The following is an 18,747-nucleotide window of genomic DNA, read 5'->3' as shown; positions in this document are numbered from 1 at the left end:
CTGGTACCGCCCCCAGTTAGAACGATTATTATGATTATAAATTAGTTTTTAGAGCATAGAGTGACATTTCTCCTGTAGCTGGTCTAGACTTTTCGTGGAGAAATATGTATTAAATTCAAGACATGATTTTCAACCTAGATTTACATATTTAGCACAAGAAAAAATATAGAGCAGTAAATCAGTAAATGATATTTATCAGAACCCGAATACAATCTAGCCTCATCAACAAATAAAGCGAACACCCTTAGATCACCCTCGTATTTCCACTTCAATACTCTTGACATGATGCTCGATATCACCACTAGATGTCACCACTTTCTCTCCCAAAGCTCATTTGCTGTGGCTTCTCATATTTCAAACAATAAGTCATGTTTGATGTTATTTAAATTCTGCTTCAGGTTGCATTAAACACATTTAAATGGCTCTCCCCTGACCTGGAGGTGGCAAGCCACCTACTTCGGGTTGGGCCTCAGACTTGGAGGTGCTGATTCTCATCCCAGCTGCTTCGCACTCAGGTCCAGCTGCAAACCGCCTCAGTACCTGCTGAAGATCCCGGCCCAAAGGGGTCAGTGAGACAGCATCATCTGCAAAAAGCAATGATGAAATCCAGTGGTCCTAAAACCAGAACCCCTGCAGTTCCTGCTGCACTTCGAACCGGTGATAAATGGCCGGGGGTCAACATACACTGGGAACAGGTCTGACTTACTGCTGACCGAGTTCCTGATCCAGTCGTACAGGGACCGTACAACCCTTAGCAGAGGGCCTCTGTTTTCATACTCCTGAAACACCTCCCACGGGATGCTACAAGGAATACGGTCAAAAGTCTTCTCCAAGTCCACAAAACTTGTTAGGTAAGCTCACATGAACTCTCAATAGAGCTGGTCCAGTGTTCTACAACCAGGACTAAAACCACATTGAATCCAAGGTTCGACAATGGGTCGACTTCTCCTCTCCGGTACCATGAAACAGACTTTCTCAGACTTATACTCCGCGTCTAGAGAAGCCAGCTGAGGTGGCTCTGAGTGCCTCCCCTTGAGGGGTGTTCTAGGCATGTCCCACTGGAAGGAGACCCCAGGGAAGAACCAAGATGGGCTGAAGTGACTATGTCATTCGGATGGATGGATGGATGGATGGATGGATGGATGGATGGATGGACGGACAAGGTGGTGTAAAATTGTTAGTCAAACAATAAAATTCAAGACGGGATTGATTAAAAGCAAAAATTTATTATAGAAACGATTTATGTTGCCATTTAAATCATCAAAGTTACTTATAAAGAAACCAAATAACCTTAAAGTACACACAGTGAGTAAATTATCAATTCATCGGCACATGTGTTCGTTCTTTTGTAATCGACCAGTTAATTGTCCAACCACTGAACACCCTCCAGTATGTAGCCCAGGCCCATGGCCCGCCTTGGGGCGGCCCTCGCATAGGCCTCCTCCACGTCGTCATCCGTCTGAGATGTAGAGACAACAGAAAAGTTATTTTAAAGGCTCCTGCAGTCATTCGCCTCTGAAATAACCTGTGAAACGCTCACTTTGGCTATAAAAACATGCAGATACAGAGAGGGAAATTCCTGCCACGTCAGAGAAACGCTCACTTTTTGGGTCATGACTCGCCTCACTTTCACGTTGCCTCCGATGAAGTGAGGACCTGCCCAATCTGCTTGGTTTGCTTCTTCCTCCACCTCGAAGCCCACATATGCCGTGGACTTGCTCAGCCCTGGCGTGTGGAAAATCTAGTTACCAGATCAAAAAAAAAAATAAAGGTGACAAAACATATAATTTCAGGGAGGAGCCCTTTGGTCCTTACCTTACACACTCTGATGGTGCCCCAGTATTTAAAGTAGGTCCGTATGTAACCTTCACTGATGTATGGATTCAGCTCCGTGATGAAGAGTCCGTGCTCCTGGAAACAGACGAAATTGGGGAAGAATTGTTGCTATGATGTAGATGAATCAAAGCAAAAAACAAAATCCATCAATGAAGCATGCAGGAAAAACATCAAAGCAGTGATCTGTGAATAATCAAAGCAACCTTACCAGTTGGTAGTAGCGGGAAAAAGCAGCCACGTGTTTTTCTGGGAGAACGATGTGAGCTTTCTTAAACCCCGCTGTCTCGGCTTCCATGTTGCCTGTGAGGTTGTCAGAGGAGTTAGCGAAGCTGCAGTCGATGATCACCCAGTCAAAGTTCCGATTGGATGTCAGGCCAGCGAGGGTGCACCCTTTTATTTCCGTTTGGGCCAGACCCAGCCACCCAACTTGTTCAGCAGCCAGTGAATATCAGTGGGGATAAGCAATTATGGGATAGCTGACATTACTGAGCACATGTCTGCTGTCGGCTGGAATAACAGGTTTGCAGCTGCAGTTTATATTCAAATCTGAATCTATAATTAAATAGAAAAGTTAAATTTGCGTCCTTTTCTTTACATGTGGATCCGGTGACATGGGGGATTTTAACATGAAGCATTTCACACGTCTACACCTTTTTGCGAATAATGCGTTTTAATCTCATACAAAAATGTGAAACAATGATGAGCAAATGGACTTCAAATAGTTTGAAACGTTCATACTAGTAATAAATATTGTGACAATAGAAAAAATATTTTAGGTGGCCCAGAGGATATTGCTGCAAATGTGAAAGCTGCCTTTAGAGTGACAAAACCATTTTAATATATGAAAGAAACAGGTGCATCAATATCACTGCGAGTGCTGAAGTTGGAGCCTTCAGGCTTTAGAGAGATCCTTAAGTCTTCTGATAAGAAACTCTTTGTCTTTACCCTCCTGTAAATAAGAGCAAAACAATCTGTTTTACCATTTTGTTATGCTAGCATTGCCTCTGAACTGTATGTTATTCTCACTGTTGCCATTCAAAATACATTTGTGTGTCTGTCTAACAACAGAGGTGAAAAAACAATGTTTTAAATGTCAGTGCTGTAGCATTTTGGTGTCAACATACATTTGCAATTTGCTTTTCTAACAGGCTGATGATTCTTCTCTGTCCGTCGGCCACCTGAGTCTTAAAGTAGATCACGATTCTGAGAAATGGAGCAGGAAATCAATCACAGATCAGGCTCAAAGCCAAATAATTGAAGCTAAAAGCAAAATCAAAGCAGCGATAGTGGAACTGATCCTGTTTTTGCCTGTAGCCACGCACAGAAAGACTCCGCTGGCCAGAAACAAGACCCCCGGTTTCTCCACCAGATAGGTGTAGGTCCAGTACAGCCAGGACAGGCTCAGGTGACTGTTCCTCAGCTGCTGTGCCCACAGGTGACCTGACTCTGACATTCTGGTGAGATTCCTGAATGGTCCGCATCCGCTCGACGGTCTGACCCTGCAGCCCGGCAGGAATTCAATAGTGACGCTCGTTCCAAATATTTCAAACATGCATTTAAATATAAGTGTTGTTCGTAAACATGTTTATGTGGAGGTGCTACGTTTAGAGAAGTACTATGCGTCCCTCACAGGCTGGGAACATGCTTGCGTGCTGTGTGGTCATTACAAGAGATGTGTTTGTAGCACTTACATCCACATCGTGTAGGCGACAGTGACGGCAACACCAGCAAATGAGGGGAAGCAGAGGAGGAAAAGGAACAGGGACGACATCTGATTGGCCCTCCAGGGCTTTCGCGGAGCCTGGCAGTTGAGCAAGACGCCGCTCTGGAGGAAAGAACAGTCGAGTGTTAGATTTGTTTTTGCTCATTTCAGCGACGGTGATCTGCTTTACCCACTTTTTTCAAGTAAAAGAGCACAATCAGCTTTATTATCTGAACTGCAGGCAGAAGTGGTGCAAACAGGACCCCGAACCTGGGCAGAAGACAGACAGAGTGCTCCTTCATTTTAGATACCAGTCCGGATTTCTGGGATGTGCTGCAGAGTTCCGGGCTAATACCAAGTGAGAGTTTGTCCATATATGAGCTCCAGCACGTTCCGGGCGATATCAAACCCGGGCTTCCTCCTCCGCTTCAGCAGTTGTCTGGAAAAGAGTCTGGAGGGAGGAGCTCATCAGTCAGCCGATGAGCATTAAATGATCAAGTCTGAAGCTACACAGTGAAGTGATTACTTGCCCCCACAGGAACTCTCCCAAAAATGTGTGAAGCGCCGTGAAGACAAAGTCCACGAGGAGAAGGCGATAAAGTTCTTGTCCCACGAAGCTCTCCCAGCACTGCAAACGGTAGAACTGATAAGCATCTCCAAAATTGGTCAAACCCCGGTGAGGGTGCAAAGGAAGACCATAACTGAAATTTTCAGATCAAAGCTCAGCCTGGCCTTGGGACCATAATCCTAATGAGTTCAAAGCAGATTTTAAACCTGTAAACCGTGACTTTCTGGTTCCATGGCGATTCTCTTGAGCCACCGGAAACACAGCGCTCCAACCATGCAGACCTTCAGCAGCAGGTTCCTGTGAAGAAGGTTGAGCTCCTTTACCTCATAAAACAAAGTAAAAAAGTAATAAAGTAATAAAGTCAACTTGACTGTAAATGTAGAGTAACTGCAGACATCATTTAGTAGTTCTATATCAGTTTTACAGATATGAGTAGATTGTTAGGTAAGCTCAGAATATAGATATAACACTGGATGTGTGAATATTCACACCTGGTCTATTTATATAGATGTTCAGCCAGCTGGTGTGAGTAACCAGACCAGACAGTGTGCACCAAACCATGTTCATCAGTGCTAACATGCCATTATCAAGGTCCCGGGGGTCAGCAGGACAGTACTTTTATCCATTTTCACCTTGATATTAAACCTTAAAAAAACATTTTCGACCAAGGGGAGAACATCTGCGAGGCTGACATTTTGTGAAGGTTGAGTGTGGTGCACCTGAAGATGGAGACGTAAACCTGATCCCCAGGCGAGTCGCGATCCTCCACCCAGGCACACAGGTTGAAGAGGCTAGGGAGCAGCAGGTTGCAGGCTGACACCAGCACAGCCATGAGGAGCAGATCAAACCCTCCAAGTTTTCCCTTTGTGAGGTGAGCCTGCGAATACACAGCAGCCATGCTGAGCAAGTCCTCAACGTGGATGTCTCAGAAATGGCTGGAACGCTTCAGCGCAAGCGCTTTAATAAGCGCCTGCGCAAAATCTTCCACAGACCGAAGAAGGAAATATGTAAAATGTCTGCCGTGAAAGAAAAAGGAGAAGTAGAAGAGCTGTGGTTGGGGAAGGTGCAGCTTGTTATTTTTGTGCCTCTGACAGCTGCTCAGGCCCGGCTGCATCGGGCCCCGGCTGCATCGGGCCCCGGCTGCATCGGGCCCCGGCTGCATCGGGCCCCGGCTGCACAGCGGCTGCTGCTCACCTCAGACATGTTGTGGACGCCCAGGGTGCAACTGATGATGCTGGCCAGGCTAACGGTCCACGCAATCAGGCGGACAGCGAGGCGGCAGAGACGCTGCGTGCAGCTTTTTTCACTTTCGCCACCGATGGCGTCGGACAGCAGCTCCTGATGGAAGAGCAGATGTGTGAGGTTGAGTGTTTTGGATGGTGTCAAAGGTGACGTCTCATTTAAAAGCGTTGCTGGCTGTGTTTTGGAAACGGATCACGGGTTCCAGAACAAGGTGTTGCAGCTTCCTGTGATTTTCACAGAAATAGTATCTGATGATCAGATTGTCTCTAGGTGCCGTAGAGAACCAGAGTCTGACCCCTGAGCAAGTAACAGTGGCTGGAAATACTCCTTGGTCCCCCTCCATGATGCTGCTGATGGCCAGCTGGGTAATGGGGAAGGAAAAATGGAGGGAGCGCAGGAGAGAGTGAAAGAAAGGCTGGTTTGCTATCCTGATTTAGGAGTCAGGCGGGTGCAAGATGAGCCTTTACATTCAGAGCAGGGTCCACCGTTAATTGGACTGCGTACTCTTAGCTGAGTGCTGATTTTCTTAGACTGAAGCTTGACTGAAGACTTCTTGTTGACTTTAAAGTCCCAGGAGGAGAAAACCTTCACAGCCATTATCCTGGGGGCCTCGAGGATGTGAAAGCTTCTCCCGAAGGTGGTGGACACTCTGTGGGAGAATGACAAGGTCACGAAGGTCACACGCCACAGGTCAGAAGAGAAGACCCTGACTGTCCCACCTGTACACCAGGATGATGCAGATGGCAAAGAAGGTGATGATGGTGGTGAGGAAATAGGCCGCGGGGATGCTGTAAAGCATCACCTGAGCGCAATCAGTGGAGCTCAGAGATGTAGCTGCACAAGTTCTGATGATGGAGCCGTTGTAGTAGCCATAAAACATCAGGCTCTGGGACAGGGAGCCCTGCCGGAGGCAACAGACAGAGGATTGAGAGAGAGGGAGCCAGAAATAGAGCCCCGCTCCTTAAAACCCGTCTTACCGTCCCCATGAGCAGGTCAAAGTTGCTCAAAGAGTCCGGTGGATTGTCCATTGGATTGTCAGGAAGGTGAGGAGGGTTGATGGCCTGGGGAAAGATGAGGAACAGACCGGTGATGGCGAACAGCAGAAGGTTAGACAGCAACAGAGTCCGCAGGAACAGGAAGTAGGAGAGCACTCCAGTCCCGAAACGTCCGCTCAGGTTCTTCAAGGCCGAGTGCCACAGCTGGAGGGAACTGATGACGGGCAGACTCCTGCTGCACCAGCTCTGAGCAGGAGGAAACACACGTGATTCATGTGGACAAAGGAAGACAGCCAAAAGGTTTGGACTCACCCTAAAACTGTGGATGCACTGACTGTAGCAGGGAACGTTCCCGCTGATGAGGGACCTCTTGGAGACGTCCCTGATAGCCAGCTGCCTGAGAAAGGATGGATGAGAGTTGAGTCGTGGTTCCCTAAACAGCAGTACAGGCCTACAGGGCCACATGTACCGTATTTCTATCTTCTCTACCAGGCTGAGCGGCATGCAGCGCAGTTTTTGCATGCTCTCACGCACCGAGAGGCTTCGCAGGTTGGACAGCAACTTCTTCCTGTTCCCTGTAAAGAAAAAATGGGACAAAACGCTCCCCAAATGGATCTGCCACGTGGTTTCTGTAAATGCATTAAGAAAATTTTCCAGCCCACTTTCAGTTCTGTCTTTCCCCAAATCAGCAACTTTTGGAGGAGCACCGTTATCCTGGTTTAACCTGGAGCGCTGCTGTCCGTGAGGCTGAGATGAGCATCCGCCAGGACGGTAGATGGACCTGGACCCTGTTGTAACAGAGTAATGTGGGTCAAACTTGTTCTGACTCTCATCAAATTAAAACCCCACAGTGTCAAAGACGCCGTCTGTGTCCCTGGGGCAAACCGGATGGGGACATCAACACATATTCTTGACTTGTCAAAAGCATTGAGCGGGTGGAAGATGTGATCACACAGTGAGGCGGCCGCTGCGGGGTGTGAAAAACCACAATCCTTACGTCTTTCACTGCCACGCTACTAGTCTGCAACACTTTACATCAATGCAACTTGAATCATATTAATTGAAATTCCTACATTTCGGAGGCAAACGCTGTCCCTTTCCTCTGCCTATTGGGTTCTTAACATTAGTGTTCATTACCAGTAAAGTTTAAAGTTCATCTTACCAGCAGTGCGACTGGGCATTGAAGAGAGCACCCAGAGCGTGGCAGGAGACAAGTCATTCCTCTGGAGCGAGTCTGCACCGCTGTTTTCCTTTAATACGTCCGAGTGTGTCGGTGGAGGACACCTCTGAGTCCTGACTGCAGGCCGCTCAACCAGTCTCAGTGAGTTCTGAGCTGTTTCGCCCACTCCCAGGTCACTGCAGAACAGCCAGTAAAGCAATCTCCCATTGTTGGCAAAAGTCACAGCAAATACTCAGCAGCGTAAAGAAGCAGGTCAACGAACACTGGTGATGGTCATCTTAAATGTTTGGAACTCTGACGTACTCGTACTCGTAGTCAGGGTCGGAGTCAGATTCAGAGTCCGTTCGCTCTTCGATATTGAAGCTCAGACTATGGGCCATGGTCCCCGATGATGTAGTCTACAGTCAATAATGCCGTGTTCTCATGGCAGTCACACATCAAGAGAGACAGAGACTTCCTCTTTTTCTTATTCAGGCCAGCAGCTTTGCCTCATTTCTAGTTGCTGCAAAGGTTCCTATCTGTGTCATGCAATGTCAAACATGGCTTTCAACACAGCACAAAATCAACTAGCACTTTTCAATCATTTATTAATAATAGGAAGAACAAGAACAATAACTGCTTATTGAACAGTTTTTGTGTTGACGTTGGTGGGTCTTTGGCGCCCCCTTGTGGTCATTTGTTTGAAGAAACGCAGAACTGCATGGTGGTTTCTAAAGGACAAAAAACAACCAACCAATCAACCAACCAAACAAACAAACAAAAAAAAACCCACCAAAACCATTCGTGCAATATTCGAATATTTATGAGCCACTGACTCTTCCGATGATAATCATAACTGACATCGTGCGTGTTCACAGCGTCAGTTTCAGACTTATGACATCTACTAAAGACATTCACCAACACGTTTACTCACGAATGAGATCGTTTTTCGTGGACTTTAATTGCTGAATAAAGATACATCGCGGCTGCCTAATTATTCTTTTAGTGGACTTTAACATTTTAGTCCTTTTTTTAAAACGTTTGCGATTTATGCGTCAGGCCAGGGGCGGTCTTTAAAAAGTTCTCAGGAAGTTCTCTCTGTGAAACGTCAACCCGTCCAAGCGGTGACTTTCCCCCTCTACTTTAAACCATTTTCTCGGATATTCCAGGGTGGTAAAAAAAACATGCAGAGCAGCGCTTACGGGGCCTCGTTGGCCGGCGGTGCCTTTGACTTTGTGGGGTTTCTGAAGCAGCCGCAGACCGTCCTCCGGTGTCTGAGCTGGGTGAGTGACGACACGGATACGTTAGCATCGGCTTTAGCCAGCTGTCACTGGGTCGATCCTGACAGATGTGAGCCGCTACTGCCCGACCTGAGGAGCTCCCCGGGTGGGCCGGTGGCTTTACGCGCTGTAGACAGTGGACTTGAACTGAGTTTTAGGTTGAAATGTGGAATAAAATCGTCATTGATTGAAAAATGAGCTTTGTTTGTTTTGTAGCACTTGTAGCTGTAAGCTAGCAGGTTCGCTGCTGTGTCACCCACTGCTGCCCATCCGCTGACTGGTTAAATCTTCTACTTTATCTTTAATGTCTCAATTCTAAAAGTTAAATCTCACACCCGGATGTGTGAGTAAAACTCAGAGAATGGGGAAAGTTTACAGTCTGCCTTGGGGATTAAAAGGTTGCGCGTCACCTGTTGCTACGCAGATTAGAAATGTAGAAAAACGCAAAGTTCCGCTTGTAAAAGTACCTAAAACTCATTGTGGAGGAAGGAAAAGTGCCATGTTCAACTCGCTATTGGATATTTTTCACTTATACCCATTATAAGTAAAAGTCACGCATCTAAATAAACTGGACGAAATTACATTTATCCTGCTTTTGCTTTGGCTGGTATTACATTATAACTTAAAGGAGATATTATGGGAGGTGTAAAGTACAATTTACCAATTTCAAAAGTATTTTACAGCATCAACAAACATGGACAACAAATGACTTTGTCAATAAGAGCTAAACTAAACAAAGACTAGACTAAAAGGTGTACTATAATGCTTCATCCCTGATGATCAGGACTGGTAGGTAAATTCAGCTCGTGTTTAACCTGATTAACCCTTTGTGTGTCTCTTGTCTGCAGTTGTTCTCCATTGTGGTGTTTGCAACCATTACAGCAGAGGGCTACATAAACCCGGACACCTCCAAAGAAACAAACTGCATGTTTAATGAAAACGACAGCGCCTGCAGCTACGGAGTGGGAATCGGCATCATCGCTTTCTTGGCTTGTGTCGTCATGCTCGTAGTAGATGCAAACTTCCCTCAGATAAGCAATGCAAACCAGAGAAAGATTATAGTAGGGGGAGATTTTGTCTTCTCAGGTGAGTCCATTTTCAATATACTGTTCAATGGGACTCCAAAACGGGAAGTGAACTCTTGTGTGGACCCTTATCTGTTGCCGTTTTCGTTGTGGGACAGCGACGTGGACGCTCCTGTGGTTAATCTGTTTCTGTGTCCTGGCCAACCAGTGGGCCCACACCACAGCGAAATTTGCCGGCTCACATGATGCCGCTCGGGCCGTGATCGCCTTCTCCTTCTTCTCCATCGGCACCTGGGTAAGACCCAACGTGTCAGTGACAGCTTTGGGGTTCACTGAGACCACGCGGTTCATTATTCAAACCAATAAAGCCATAAGAACCCAAATATATATACTTGGTGTGACAGGAGTTTATTGACATACAAGGGGGAAATATCCGCATAGCTCTGCTGGTCATAATCCAAAAACAGATTTGGCATTTGCACGGTCGCTTAGTGAACAGTAGAGGGCGCTGTTTCTCAACGTTCATAATTCAAGCACGAAGGTTTGTAGGTAGAACTATGGGGAAAATAACATTTTTAAACCGATGTAAGGTTGTTGGAACCATTTTGTGAATTTATTCATGTATAAATCTGATTTTTCCCACTTTTGTACTTTCAAAGATCAGTTTAGAAAAAAAGATAACCCACTCATCAGTCGCATTAAATCTCCACTTGCACGTTTGTATTTTCTCACAGGCAATTTTGGCCTACTTTGCATATAGAAGGTATCGCCAAGGGGTCAGAGAATTTGACCATGAATACCGGGACCCAGCCAACGATCATACCACCCCATACCCACCTGGGCCGTACGCCGGCAGCAGCGGCCCCTCGGGCTACCAGCAGTCCCCGTTCTCCAACAGTCAGGAGCAGCCGGGAGAGTACCAGCCTCCGTCGTACTAAAGGACTGGCCCACAAATGAACAGAGGGAGGTTCCTTTTCTTGCTTTAAAATAAAAATGATTGCCAGAGGTCCCAGTTTCATCAGATTGTTCCCCTGCACTCCCAGTTATTACCAGTAGGATGTTTGTGTCACATACTGGTGGACCGACGTTTAATATTTTTGCTTTTTTTTTTAGTTTATTGGGGTAATGTGGTGCCACATCAACTGTTCTTTGAGTGATTCTTTTCATCTTATGAGTGCATTTTAAATTTCATTAAGATTTTTTTTAAATGAACAATCCATAATTTCTACCAGATCTACTTCACCATCCTAAATTATCTCCTTAATTTCTCCTTAATTCTCCTTATCTCCTGGAAGTATTCACCTGTAACTACTGTCATTTTTGATTCTTTTTTTTCCCCTTTTAATCAACCACTGAAAATGCCTTTCATGCACTGAGAAACAGACATTTTCCTTAAGTAGTTTATTTGTAATGTTTGATTTTGATAGCCTTGTCTCGTCTTAGGCGATTGTGTGGAGTGTTTCTTTTTTTCCCCAAGGTGGTGAAATTCACGAGCCGCCTACGAAGTATAAAGTAGACATTTTTGTTCATTACACTTAAAAAAAAAAGGAAAAAAAAGTGATTTACATTGTTCTTTTGTGAGTTATATTGGGGCAATTGACACATTTATATGCTTCGTTGTGACAATCAAACTATTTTGTTCGACTTCACACGTGGGGTGCCAAATAAAAACAGGTGTTGTTTTGGACTCTGTTTCCTCTTTTGTTCTGTGTGATTGTTGACATCAAACATCCAGAAACTCCTGAACCTGAGGTGGCAAGGACGTGGCCTTGGGGAACACCTCTGCCATATTCCAATATCCTGGAGCAGCTGTGGGTACTGGAAGGGGGGGGGGGGGGGGGGGGGGGGGGGGGGGGGGGACATGGATGGAGATGAGCTGGGTCAGCTCTTCCTGGAACACTATCTGGCCAAACTGTTCTGTCTGGCTAGGAATAAATAGAACACAAGAAGTTGGAAAGTTTGTGTTTGGGAGGTCAACACTTGCAAAGAATAAAGAGATTTATAGCTTTGAAACATGTATATATTTCTGTCAAAGGCTTTGATGGATCAAAGCTTGAAAGCCTTGATAAAAACACAAATATAAGCTGCAACCTACTTAATGACCCAAGGTTGCTAGTTTTTATCAGTCATTTCAGCGATATTTACATAGAAATTCTGTTTTTAAATAACTGCTCAGGAAGTCTTCTGATTTTCTAAATTACACCAGAAACATGATCTGGAACACCAACGGTGAGTAGGGCAGGTTGTTGTAATAATGCCTGCATGTATATATGTTAGAAATGCATTTACTGAGTTACTGATTTGAATCTGCTGTGTCCTTTATAGAAACACAAAGTCAGAGTTCGGGGCTTGGTGACCTGGCTTTGTACGGCGGTCAAAGACGTTCCCTCAGAATTTACAGGTGAAATGAAAAATACAAGTCACATCTTCTCAGTCAGGGTGTGTTCCCGCTGGGTTTTGTGTCCGACCAGGCCAAAAATTCTGGAAGTGAGAGCCCAGGTTGTCTATCTGTGGGATAGAAACCCGGCTCAGGAGCTGGACTGGGACACCCTTGGTCTGGTTCTACTCCCAATCCCATTTTTTGTCGTCACGGCTCTGAACGTTCCCTCCTTTCTTTACAATGATTTCAGGCGCAGCTTGGCGAGTGGGAGGAGCCAAGTGAGCAGCAGCATCATCAGCAGCTCCAACAGTTCCAAGAGCATTTTTGACAGCAGCGATGCTGATCCCTTAAATTTGAAGGCTTTATATTTTACCTTTGCGTGCATCGTGATTTTAGGTAAGTCATCTGTCATAAACATATATGAGATGTTTGATCTGCTGTTCTGAATGAATCTTTTTCCCCTCCATCAGGCCTTCCGATCATCTTTTTCGGTTTGAGGAGCATTGTTTCTCCTTTGAGACCAAAGGGTCCTGGAGCGATCTTCTCTCCAGTCTTTAATAAGGTATTTACATGATCCAAAGTAATAGAAACAGCTGCATGATGGCGTGAAAACCATTGGGAAGGAATGGACCATTAAAGTGGCCTTTTCTTTGACCTTTTAGAGACCCATTGATATTTGTGATGAGATGATGATGTACATAGATAAGCTCCAAGTTGAATTAGATGATGTGAAGGAAAAACTGAAACTGACCTATCAGGACCCAGATTCAAATTTCTGGACCAACTTTGCTCTGGAGTCTCATGGTACGATGTGTCGCCATAGGTCCACTTTTCCACCTTGATCTTGTTCTCACTGTTTTTTTTCTTTGATGTGCAGGAGCCAAAGTGGACAAAAAACGATCCTCCAGCACCTATGGGAGGATCGTGGGAGAAAAGTTGTTGGGGATTCAACTTTTCTCAAAAGTGGTTCCAGCAGCTGTCATTCAGGTGAGTATTGATCTAGTTCACTAATATTCTTCCACACTGAAACAGCAATCTTTGGCTAAAAGGTTTTTTGTTTTGTTTGTTTTATTTTCTCCTCAGGGACAACATCCTCTAATCCCAGGGAACTGTTGGTCATTTCCGGGTAGCCATGGCAACCTGTTTATTGAACTCTCCCACACCATTACCGTCAGCAATGTGACCCTGGATCATGTTTTAAAGTCTGTTTCCCCAAACGACACCATCCCCTCGGCCCCGCGTCACTTTACGGTCTATGTGAGTATCAAATGCAACTGGAGACGTTCCACAGGTTGCCGTGATACGGGCTGTAGAACACAGGGTTTACCGGGGTCTGATTTTTCTCTGACAGGGACTACAGTCTTTAGATGATAAAGCGGTGCATCTAGGGAAATTTATGTATGATCTTGAGGGTAACCCAAGCCAGACGTTTGCAGTGAAGGTGAGGAGGAAGAGTTTTTATATTTCAAATGACAGCATAACTAACTTGTTCTTTCATCTTATCTTGCAGGTTCATGACAGTATTCATTTCAAATATATAGATTTGCAAATTGAATCCAACTATGGCCATGCTGACTACACATGCTTGTATGGCTTCAGGGTCCATGGACGGATATAAGATACAACAGTGAGTGTAAAGAATAAAACTGATTTGACTTGATAAAGTTTTTGGTCCAAGTCAAATTTCTCTTAAATTAATCAAAAACCATTCTTTTACCAGCAGAAATGATTGACGACTCATGCTACTGAAATCCGTCTCCGAATTACACACTAAAACTTGCCCATCCTGCAGAGAGAGTGCTGATGATGTTTGATGAATGAATCCAGGCCATGAGAAACTGAGCCTGAGCCACCACAGATGATGACCACGCTGCTCAACTATTCTGGAACAACTACGTCTGAAAATGGCTGCACGGCTCACTGGCCATATTGAAGTGCTCTGAAAGACTAACACTTGCTCATGTAGACTCCCCCCATCATAGCAGCAACATCAGCCCTCTGAAGGATCACTTATAATGCAAAGAAGCTCATCAAATCCAAAGAAATCAGATGCTGCACAGCCCATATGCATGCATATTGAATATATATTTGAAGTTGTGTTGGACACATGGGGGGTGTATCTCACACCCAGGTGATGTATGGGGTGATGGGCGTGGTTAGCCCTGGAGTTAATGCACTGTTAGACGTGCCATTTAGTATTGTCTGGTGGATGCAGAATAAAGACGTCCAAACCATCTGCCCTGTCCGAGTCGTTCCTCTTCCTGCCACATTGGTGACCCTGTTTGAACATGTTCGAGGCAGCAGACGAAGGTATCTCCTCTTTGGTCACGTTGCCCTGACACACTCAGCCAGCTAGCTTCACCGCTTCGCGCTTCATTGCTTCAAAATGTTTCGAAGCTGTTCATTGGTTCAGTCTTTCAGTGTGTGTCATTGGCTCATGGAGTTTCAGTGCATTCTGAGACAAATCTGAGTGGTTTGATGGCATACCAGCTATATAAGATGCATTATTATGCTTCAAAATTGTTGGGTTGTGAGGAGATAGCGATTTGGAGAGTGAGAGTTAGAGTATTTTGGCAAGTTTCATGGCGAGTACCACCAATAAGCGATGTTCTAAAGTTTGGGATCATTTTGATCTCATAGCACCAAATAAGGTATAATGCAGTTCATAGCATACGTTTTATGTTTCCATAATTGAATTGTATTTTTAATTTTTAAATGGGTCTCAAAATTACAATTGCTTGTAGGTGCGGTGTTTTCAATGCACACAAGAGTTGTCTTTCAGCAACAACACATCATCTATGCTGAGACACTTGCGTGCTCGGCATGACAGCAATCATGACCCTGTCAACACTGGAAATCCTGACAGTAAGCTAAATATATACATATATATACTGTATATATGTATGTGTGTGTCTATTGCACTATTTACATCTGTTATTTGCACTACCCACATCCGGTTATTTGCACTGCTTTCCATACTTTGCACATTTTTACCATACTTTATCATTATTGTATAGTCAAAACGTAAAAACTGCATAAATAACCTCTATTGATCCTGTAGGAAATTCAGCACCATAGTTACAGCCTGTATATATATTTATCTTGGTTGCAATGACTTTTATATACTCTTTACATATCTGTGAACTCTGTAAATACAAACATATAGATTGATATCATAAACATATATCATTGTGTGTATATATTGTATATACCCCACCACAGTTTTATTCGCTACTTAAGCACTTCTGGTTGGATGCTAACTGCATTTCGTTGCCTTGTACTTGTGACATGTGTCATGACAATAAAGTTGAATCTAATCTAATCTATTTATTGTAAATGTGTTGAAACATGAGTTTTTTTATGCAGTCATTCATTTACTGTCTGTGTCATAGATATTTGAAAGAACAAATTCTTACAAGAGCCGAGGATCCCTTGAAGTACTGGGTGGCACGAAAGACTTTATATCCTACGCTGTGGAAACTTGCATGCAAGTATCTGTGCATCCCAGCATCATCTGTTCCCTGTGAAAGGATATTTTCCAAAGCTGGGGAAGCTGGTCAGCCAGAAGAGGAGCAGACTGAAGCCTGCAACAGCAGAGAAAATGATATTTCTCAATAAAAACCTGTGAAGAGGAAATAACTTGTCTGCTTCCGTGAATAATCATTCCAGATCAAACATATGACAAACCATTATCATTAGATTAGATTAGATTCAACTTTATTGTCATTACACATGTCACAAGTACAAGGCAACGAAATGCAGTTAGCATCCAACCAGAAGTGCTTAAGTAGCGAATAAAACTGTGATGGGTATATACAATATATACACACAATGATATATGTTTATGATATCAATCTACATGTTTGTATTTACAGAGTTCACAGATATGTAAAGGATATATAAAAGTCTTTGCAACCAAGATAAATATATATACAGGCTGTAACTATGGTGCTGATGTGCAAAGTATGGAAAGCAGTGCAAGTAACTGGATGTGGGTAGTGCAAATAACAGATGTAAATAGTGCAAATAACAGATGTAAATAGTGCAAATAACAGATGTAAATAGTGCAAATAACAGATGTAAATAGTGCAATTATTGTAACAGATGTAATCAGTGCAAATAGCGTGAATGTACAACCAGTCAGTCCAGACGGGGTTATTGTGCCTGAAGGGAGGTAAAGTGGGAGGGGTCAGAGTTCAGCAGGGAGACAGCAGTGGGGAAGAAGCTGTTTCTGAACCTGCTGGTTTTTGTCCGGAGGCTCCTGTAGCGCCTCCCAGAGGGCATGAGGGTAAACAGTCCATGCGCTGGGTGACAGGAGTCTTTAGAGACCTTCTTGGCCCTCCTGTGACAGCGCCTCCTGTATATGTCCTCGATGGAAGGAAGAGAAGCTCCAGCTATTCGCTGGGCGGTCTTCACCACCTTCTGCAATGCCTTCCGGTCTGAGGCAGAGCAGTTCCCATACCAGACCGTAACACAGCTGGTAAGGATGCTCTCGATGGTGCAGCGATAGAAGTTCACCAGGATGTCTGAAGAGAGGTGGTGTTTCTTCAGAGTCCTCAGGAAGAAGAGACGCTGGTGAGCCTTCTTCACCAAACTGGAGCAGTTAGTCGTCCAGGTGAGGTCCTGTGAGAGGTGGATCCCCAGGAATTTGAAGCTGGACACACGCTCCACCGCTGCTCCGTTGATGTGGATGGGTGGATGGATGCCCGTCTTCCTCCTGAAGTCCAGGACGAGTTCTTTAGTTTTATTGGTGTTGAGCAGCAGGTTGTTGTTGTGGCACCACGTACCTAAACGGTCCACATCCTCCCTATAAGCTGACTCATCGTTATCCTTGATGAGGCCAATCACCGTGGTGTCATCTGCGAACTTGATGATGGTGTTGGAACCATGTAGAGCTCTGCAGTCGTGGGTGAAAAGGGAGTAGAGGAATGGGCTCATCACACAGCCTTGTGGTACTCCAGTGTTTACAGTGAGGGTAGGGGAGCAGTGATGATCTAACCGCACATGCTGTGGTCTATTGGTCAGAAAGTCCAATAACCAGTTGCAGATGGAGATGCTGATGCCCAGGTCCCTGAGTTTGGTTATCAGCTTGGAGGGGATGACAGTGTTAAATACTGACCTGAAGTCTATGAACAGCATTCGGGCGTATGTGTCTTTATTGTCCAGGTGAGAGAGGACAGAGTGCAGTGCTGTGGAGACTGCATCTTCTGTGCTCCTGTTCTTACGATAGGCGTACTGATGGGGGTCCAGGGTTGGGGGGAGACAGGATTTGAGTTGTGCCAAGACCAGCTGCTCTAAGCACTTTGTTATGATGGGAGTGAGTGCTACTGGACGATAGTCATTGAGACAAGCCGGGGTGGAATGTTTTGGTACTGGCACGATGGAGGTGGATTTGAAGCAGGTCGGCACAACTGCATGAGCCAGGGATAGATTGAATAAGTCCGTCAGGACCCCTGCTAACTCCGCAGCACAAATTCTGAGCACGCGTCCAGGGATGCCATCGGGGCCCGCAGCTTTGTGTGGATTGATCCTGCTCAGTTCCGCTCTGACATCAGTAGTGGAGAAAGTTTAAAGGTTTTCCTTAAAAACAATTCACACACACAATTTTTTTTTCTGAATTCAAGCAACATGATCATTTGCAAAGTAGGAAGGATCTCTAATCCTGTCAGGGACTTTTAGTACAATTTTTAAATAAATCTCAAAGTGTTCAATAAACCCTTAACCAACACAGAACCCTTAATATAATTTGCATTTATTCTTTGGGTTAATCTTGAACGTGTTTTAGGGTAAGGGAGCGAGCATCTGCATATTTTATTGTAAAGACGATATAATCACTATTTGGTATGAATGAACAAAACACCTGGATGACCACACAAAGAACCTTTATTGGTGTCATGGGATTGAAACAGCGCCAGCGCTTCAGTAGTGCTCTTTAGAGGTTGCTATGGCTTCAGTTGTCCACCAGATGTCACCACCACTGAAGTCTCGAAGCTTTGAATCTTGTTTTGCACAATTGTTCGAAAGCCTCAGTGCTTCATGAGGCTTCACTTGCCCACCACTATATTTTACTCTACATTCAAGGACACAACTATCAGGGTGCAACTACCAAACCTTTGTTCCCTTCTGTCCCCATTTATTCCACTGCATGGCCATCGCCAGCCTTGCAGGGTTGATGAGAAAATCCCCTTGCCAGTGTTTGCCACAGGGTGCTGGGGTCACGATGGGACCCCATCATGCCTTGTGAGGAGTTTTTATTTCTTTATGGCAGCGGCCTCAGTCTCCTTCTTTAGTCAGTTTATTACACCAGGGCACATGACCGTCAGAACATACTGTAGGTGTTTATTGCATGGACCTTGTTCGTCCTGTCTGGAACTATAATACAAGAAAGTTGGGAAATAAGCTGCTACAGATTATTTTACCTTGGACGTGAAACATAGCTTCCGTTTATTGAATGTCAAATCTTTTTTTAAGCTTAATGATTTCTTCTAAATAAATCTATGCACCACCATTTAATGTTTGCAATCATCCACCGTCCTCCACACCAGCGCGACTTAATAACG

General features: G+C 44.8%; 3 protein-coding genes across 3 annotated transcripts; 2 read left to right on the top strand and 1 right to left on the bottom strand.

Moving 5' to 3' along the window:
- Positions 1-2,484: 2,484 nt before the first annotated feature.
- LOC446005 (transmembrane channel-like protein 6) lies at positions 2,485-8,233 on the bottom strand. Its single transcript, XM_011603992.2, has 16 exons — positions 7,827-8,233; positions 7,506-7,699; positions 6,813-7,131; positions 6,326-6,740; positions 6,068-6,249; positions 5,853-5,997; positions 5,301-5,444; positions 4,826-4,983; positions 4,313-4,403; positions 4,069-4,166; positions 3,894-3,989; positions 3,733-3,808; positions 3,528-3,661; positions 3,159-3,335; positions 2,961-3,039; positions 2,485-2,785 (listed from the first exon to the last, which is right to left on the bottom strand). The coding sequence occupies exons 1-16, from the start codon at positions 7,901-7,903 to the stop codon at positions 2,729-2,731; spliced, it is 2,442 nt and encodes an 813-aa protein (XP_011602294.2). The 5' UTR covers positions 7,904-8,233; the 3' UTR covers positions 2,485-2,728.
- A 326-nt stretch (positions 8,234-8,559) lies between these two features.
- syngr2a (synaptogyrin 2a) lies at positions 8,560-11,494 on the top strand. The gene is made up of 4 exons (XM_003964651.3): positions 8,560-8,785; positions 9,631-9,868; positions 9,966-10,102; positions 10,542-11,494. Exons 1-4 carry the CDS (start codon positions 8,687-8,689, stop codon positions 10,743-10,745), a joined length of 678 nt encoding a protein of 225 aa, XP_003964700.1. The 5' UTR covers positions 8,560-8,686; the 3' UTR covers positions 10,746-11,494.
- Positions 11,495-11,671: 177 nt separating this feature from the next.
- LOC115249883 (sperm-associated antigen 4 protein-like) lies at positions 11,672-13,809 on the top strand. The gene is made up of 9 exons (XM_029836412.1): positions 11,672-12,036; positions 12,133-12,208; positions 12,438-12,583; positions 12,658-12,749; positions 12,850-12,991; positions 13,065-13,174; positions 13,271-13,444; positions 13,539-13,628; positions 13,698-13,809. The coding sequence occupies exons 1-9, from the start codon at positions 12,018-12,020 to the stop codon at positions 13,803-13,805; spliced, it is 957 nt and encodes a 318-aa protein (XP_029692272.1). The 5' UTR covers positions 11,672-12,017; the 3' UTR covers positions 13,806-13,809.
- Positions 13,810-18,747: the final 4,938 nt, after the last annotated feature.

The sequence above is a fragment of the Takifugu rubripes genome, chromosome 5, assembly GCF_901000725.2.
Source record: "Takifugu rubripes chromosome 5, fTakRub1.2, whole genome shotgun sequence".
Classification (NCBI taxonomy): Eukaryota; Metazoa; Chordata; class Actinopteri; order Tetraodontiformes; family Tetraodontidae; genus Takifugu; species Takifugu rubripes.
This window is presented reverse-complemented; position numbering and strand designations above follow the sequence as displayed.

Coding starts and splice junctions, on each gene's coding strand:
- LOC446005 (XM_011603992.2), bottom strand. CDS start 7,903: ATGGCCCATAGTCTGAGCTTCAATATCGAAGAGCGAACGGACTCTGAA. Junction 6,250..6,325: donor TTGACCTGCTCATGGGGACG/GTAAGACGGGTT, acceptor TGCCTCCGGCAG/GGCTCCCTGTCCCAGAGCCT. Junction 4,167..4,312: donor CAGAAAGTCACGGTTTACAG/GTTTAAAATCTG, acceptor TACCGTTTGCAG/TGCTGGGAGAGCTTCGTGGG.
- syngr2a (XM_003964651.3), top strand. CDS start 8,687: ATGCAGAGCAGCGCTTACGGGGCCTCGTTGGCCGGCGGTGCCTTTGAC. Junction 8,786..9,630: donor TCCTCCGGTGTCTGAGCTGG/GTGAGTGACGAC, acceptor TCTTGTCTGCAG/TTGTTCTCCATTGTGGTGTT. Junction 9,869..9,965: donor GGGAGATTTTGTCTTCTCAG/GTGAGTCCATTT, acceptor GTTGTGGGACAG/CGACGTGGACGCTCCTGTGG.
- LOC115249883 (XM_029836412.1), top strand. Junction 12,584..12,657: donor TGCGTGCATCGTGATTTTAG/GTAAGTCATCTG, acceptor CCCCTCCATCAG/GCCTTCCGATCATCTTTTTC. Junction 13,629..13,697: donor GCCAGACGTTTGCAGTGAAG/GTGAGGAGGAAG, acceptor CTTATCTTGCAG/GTTCATGACAGTATTCATTT.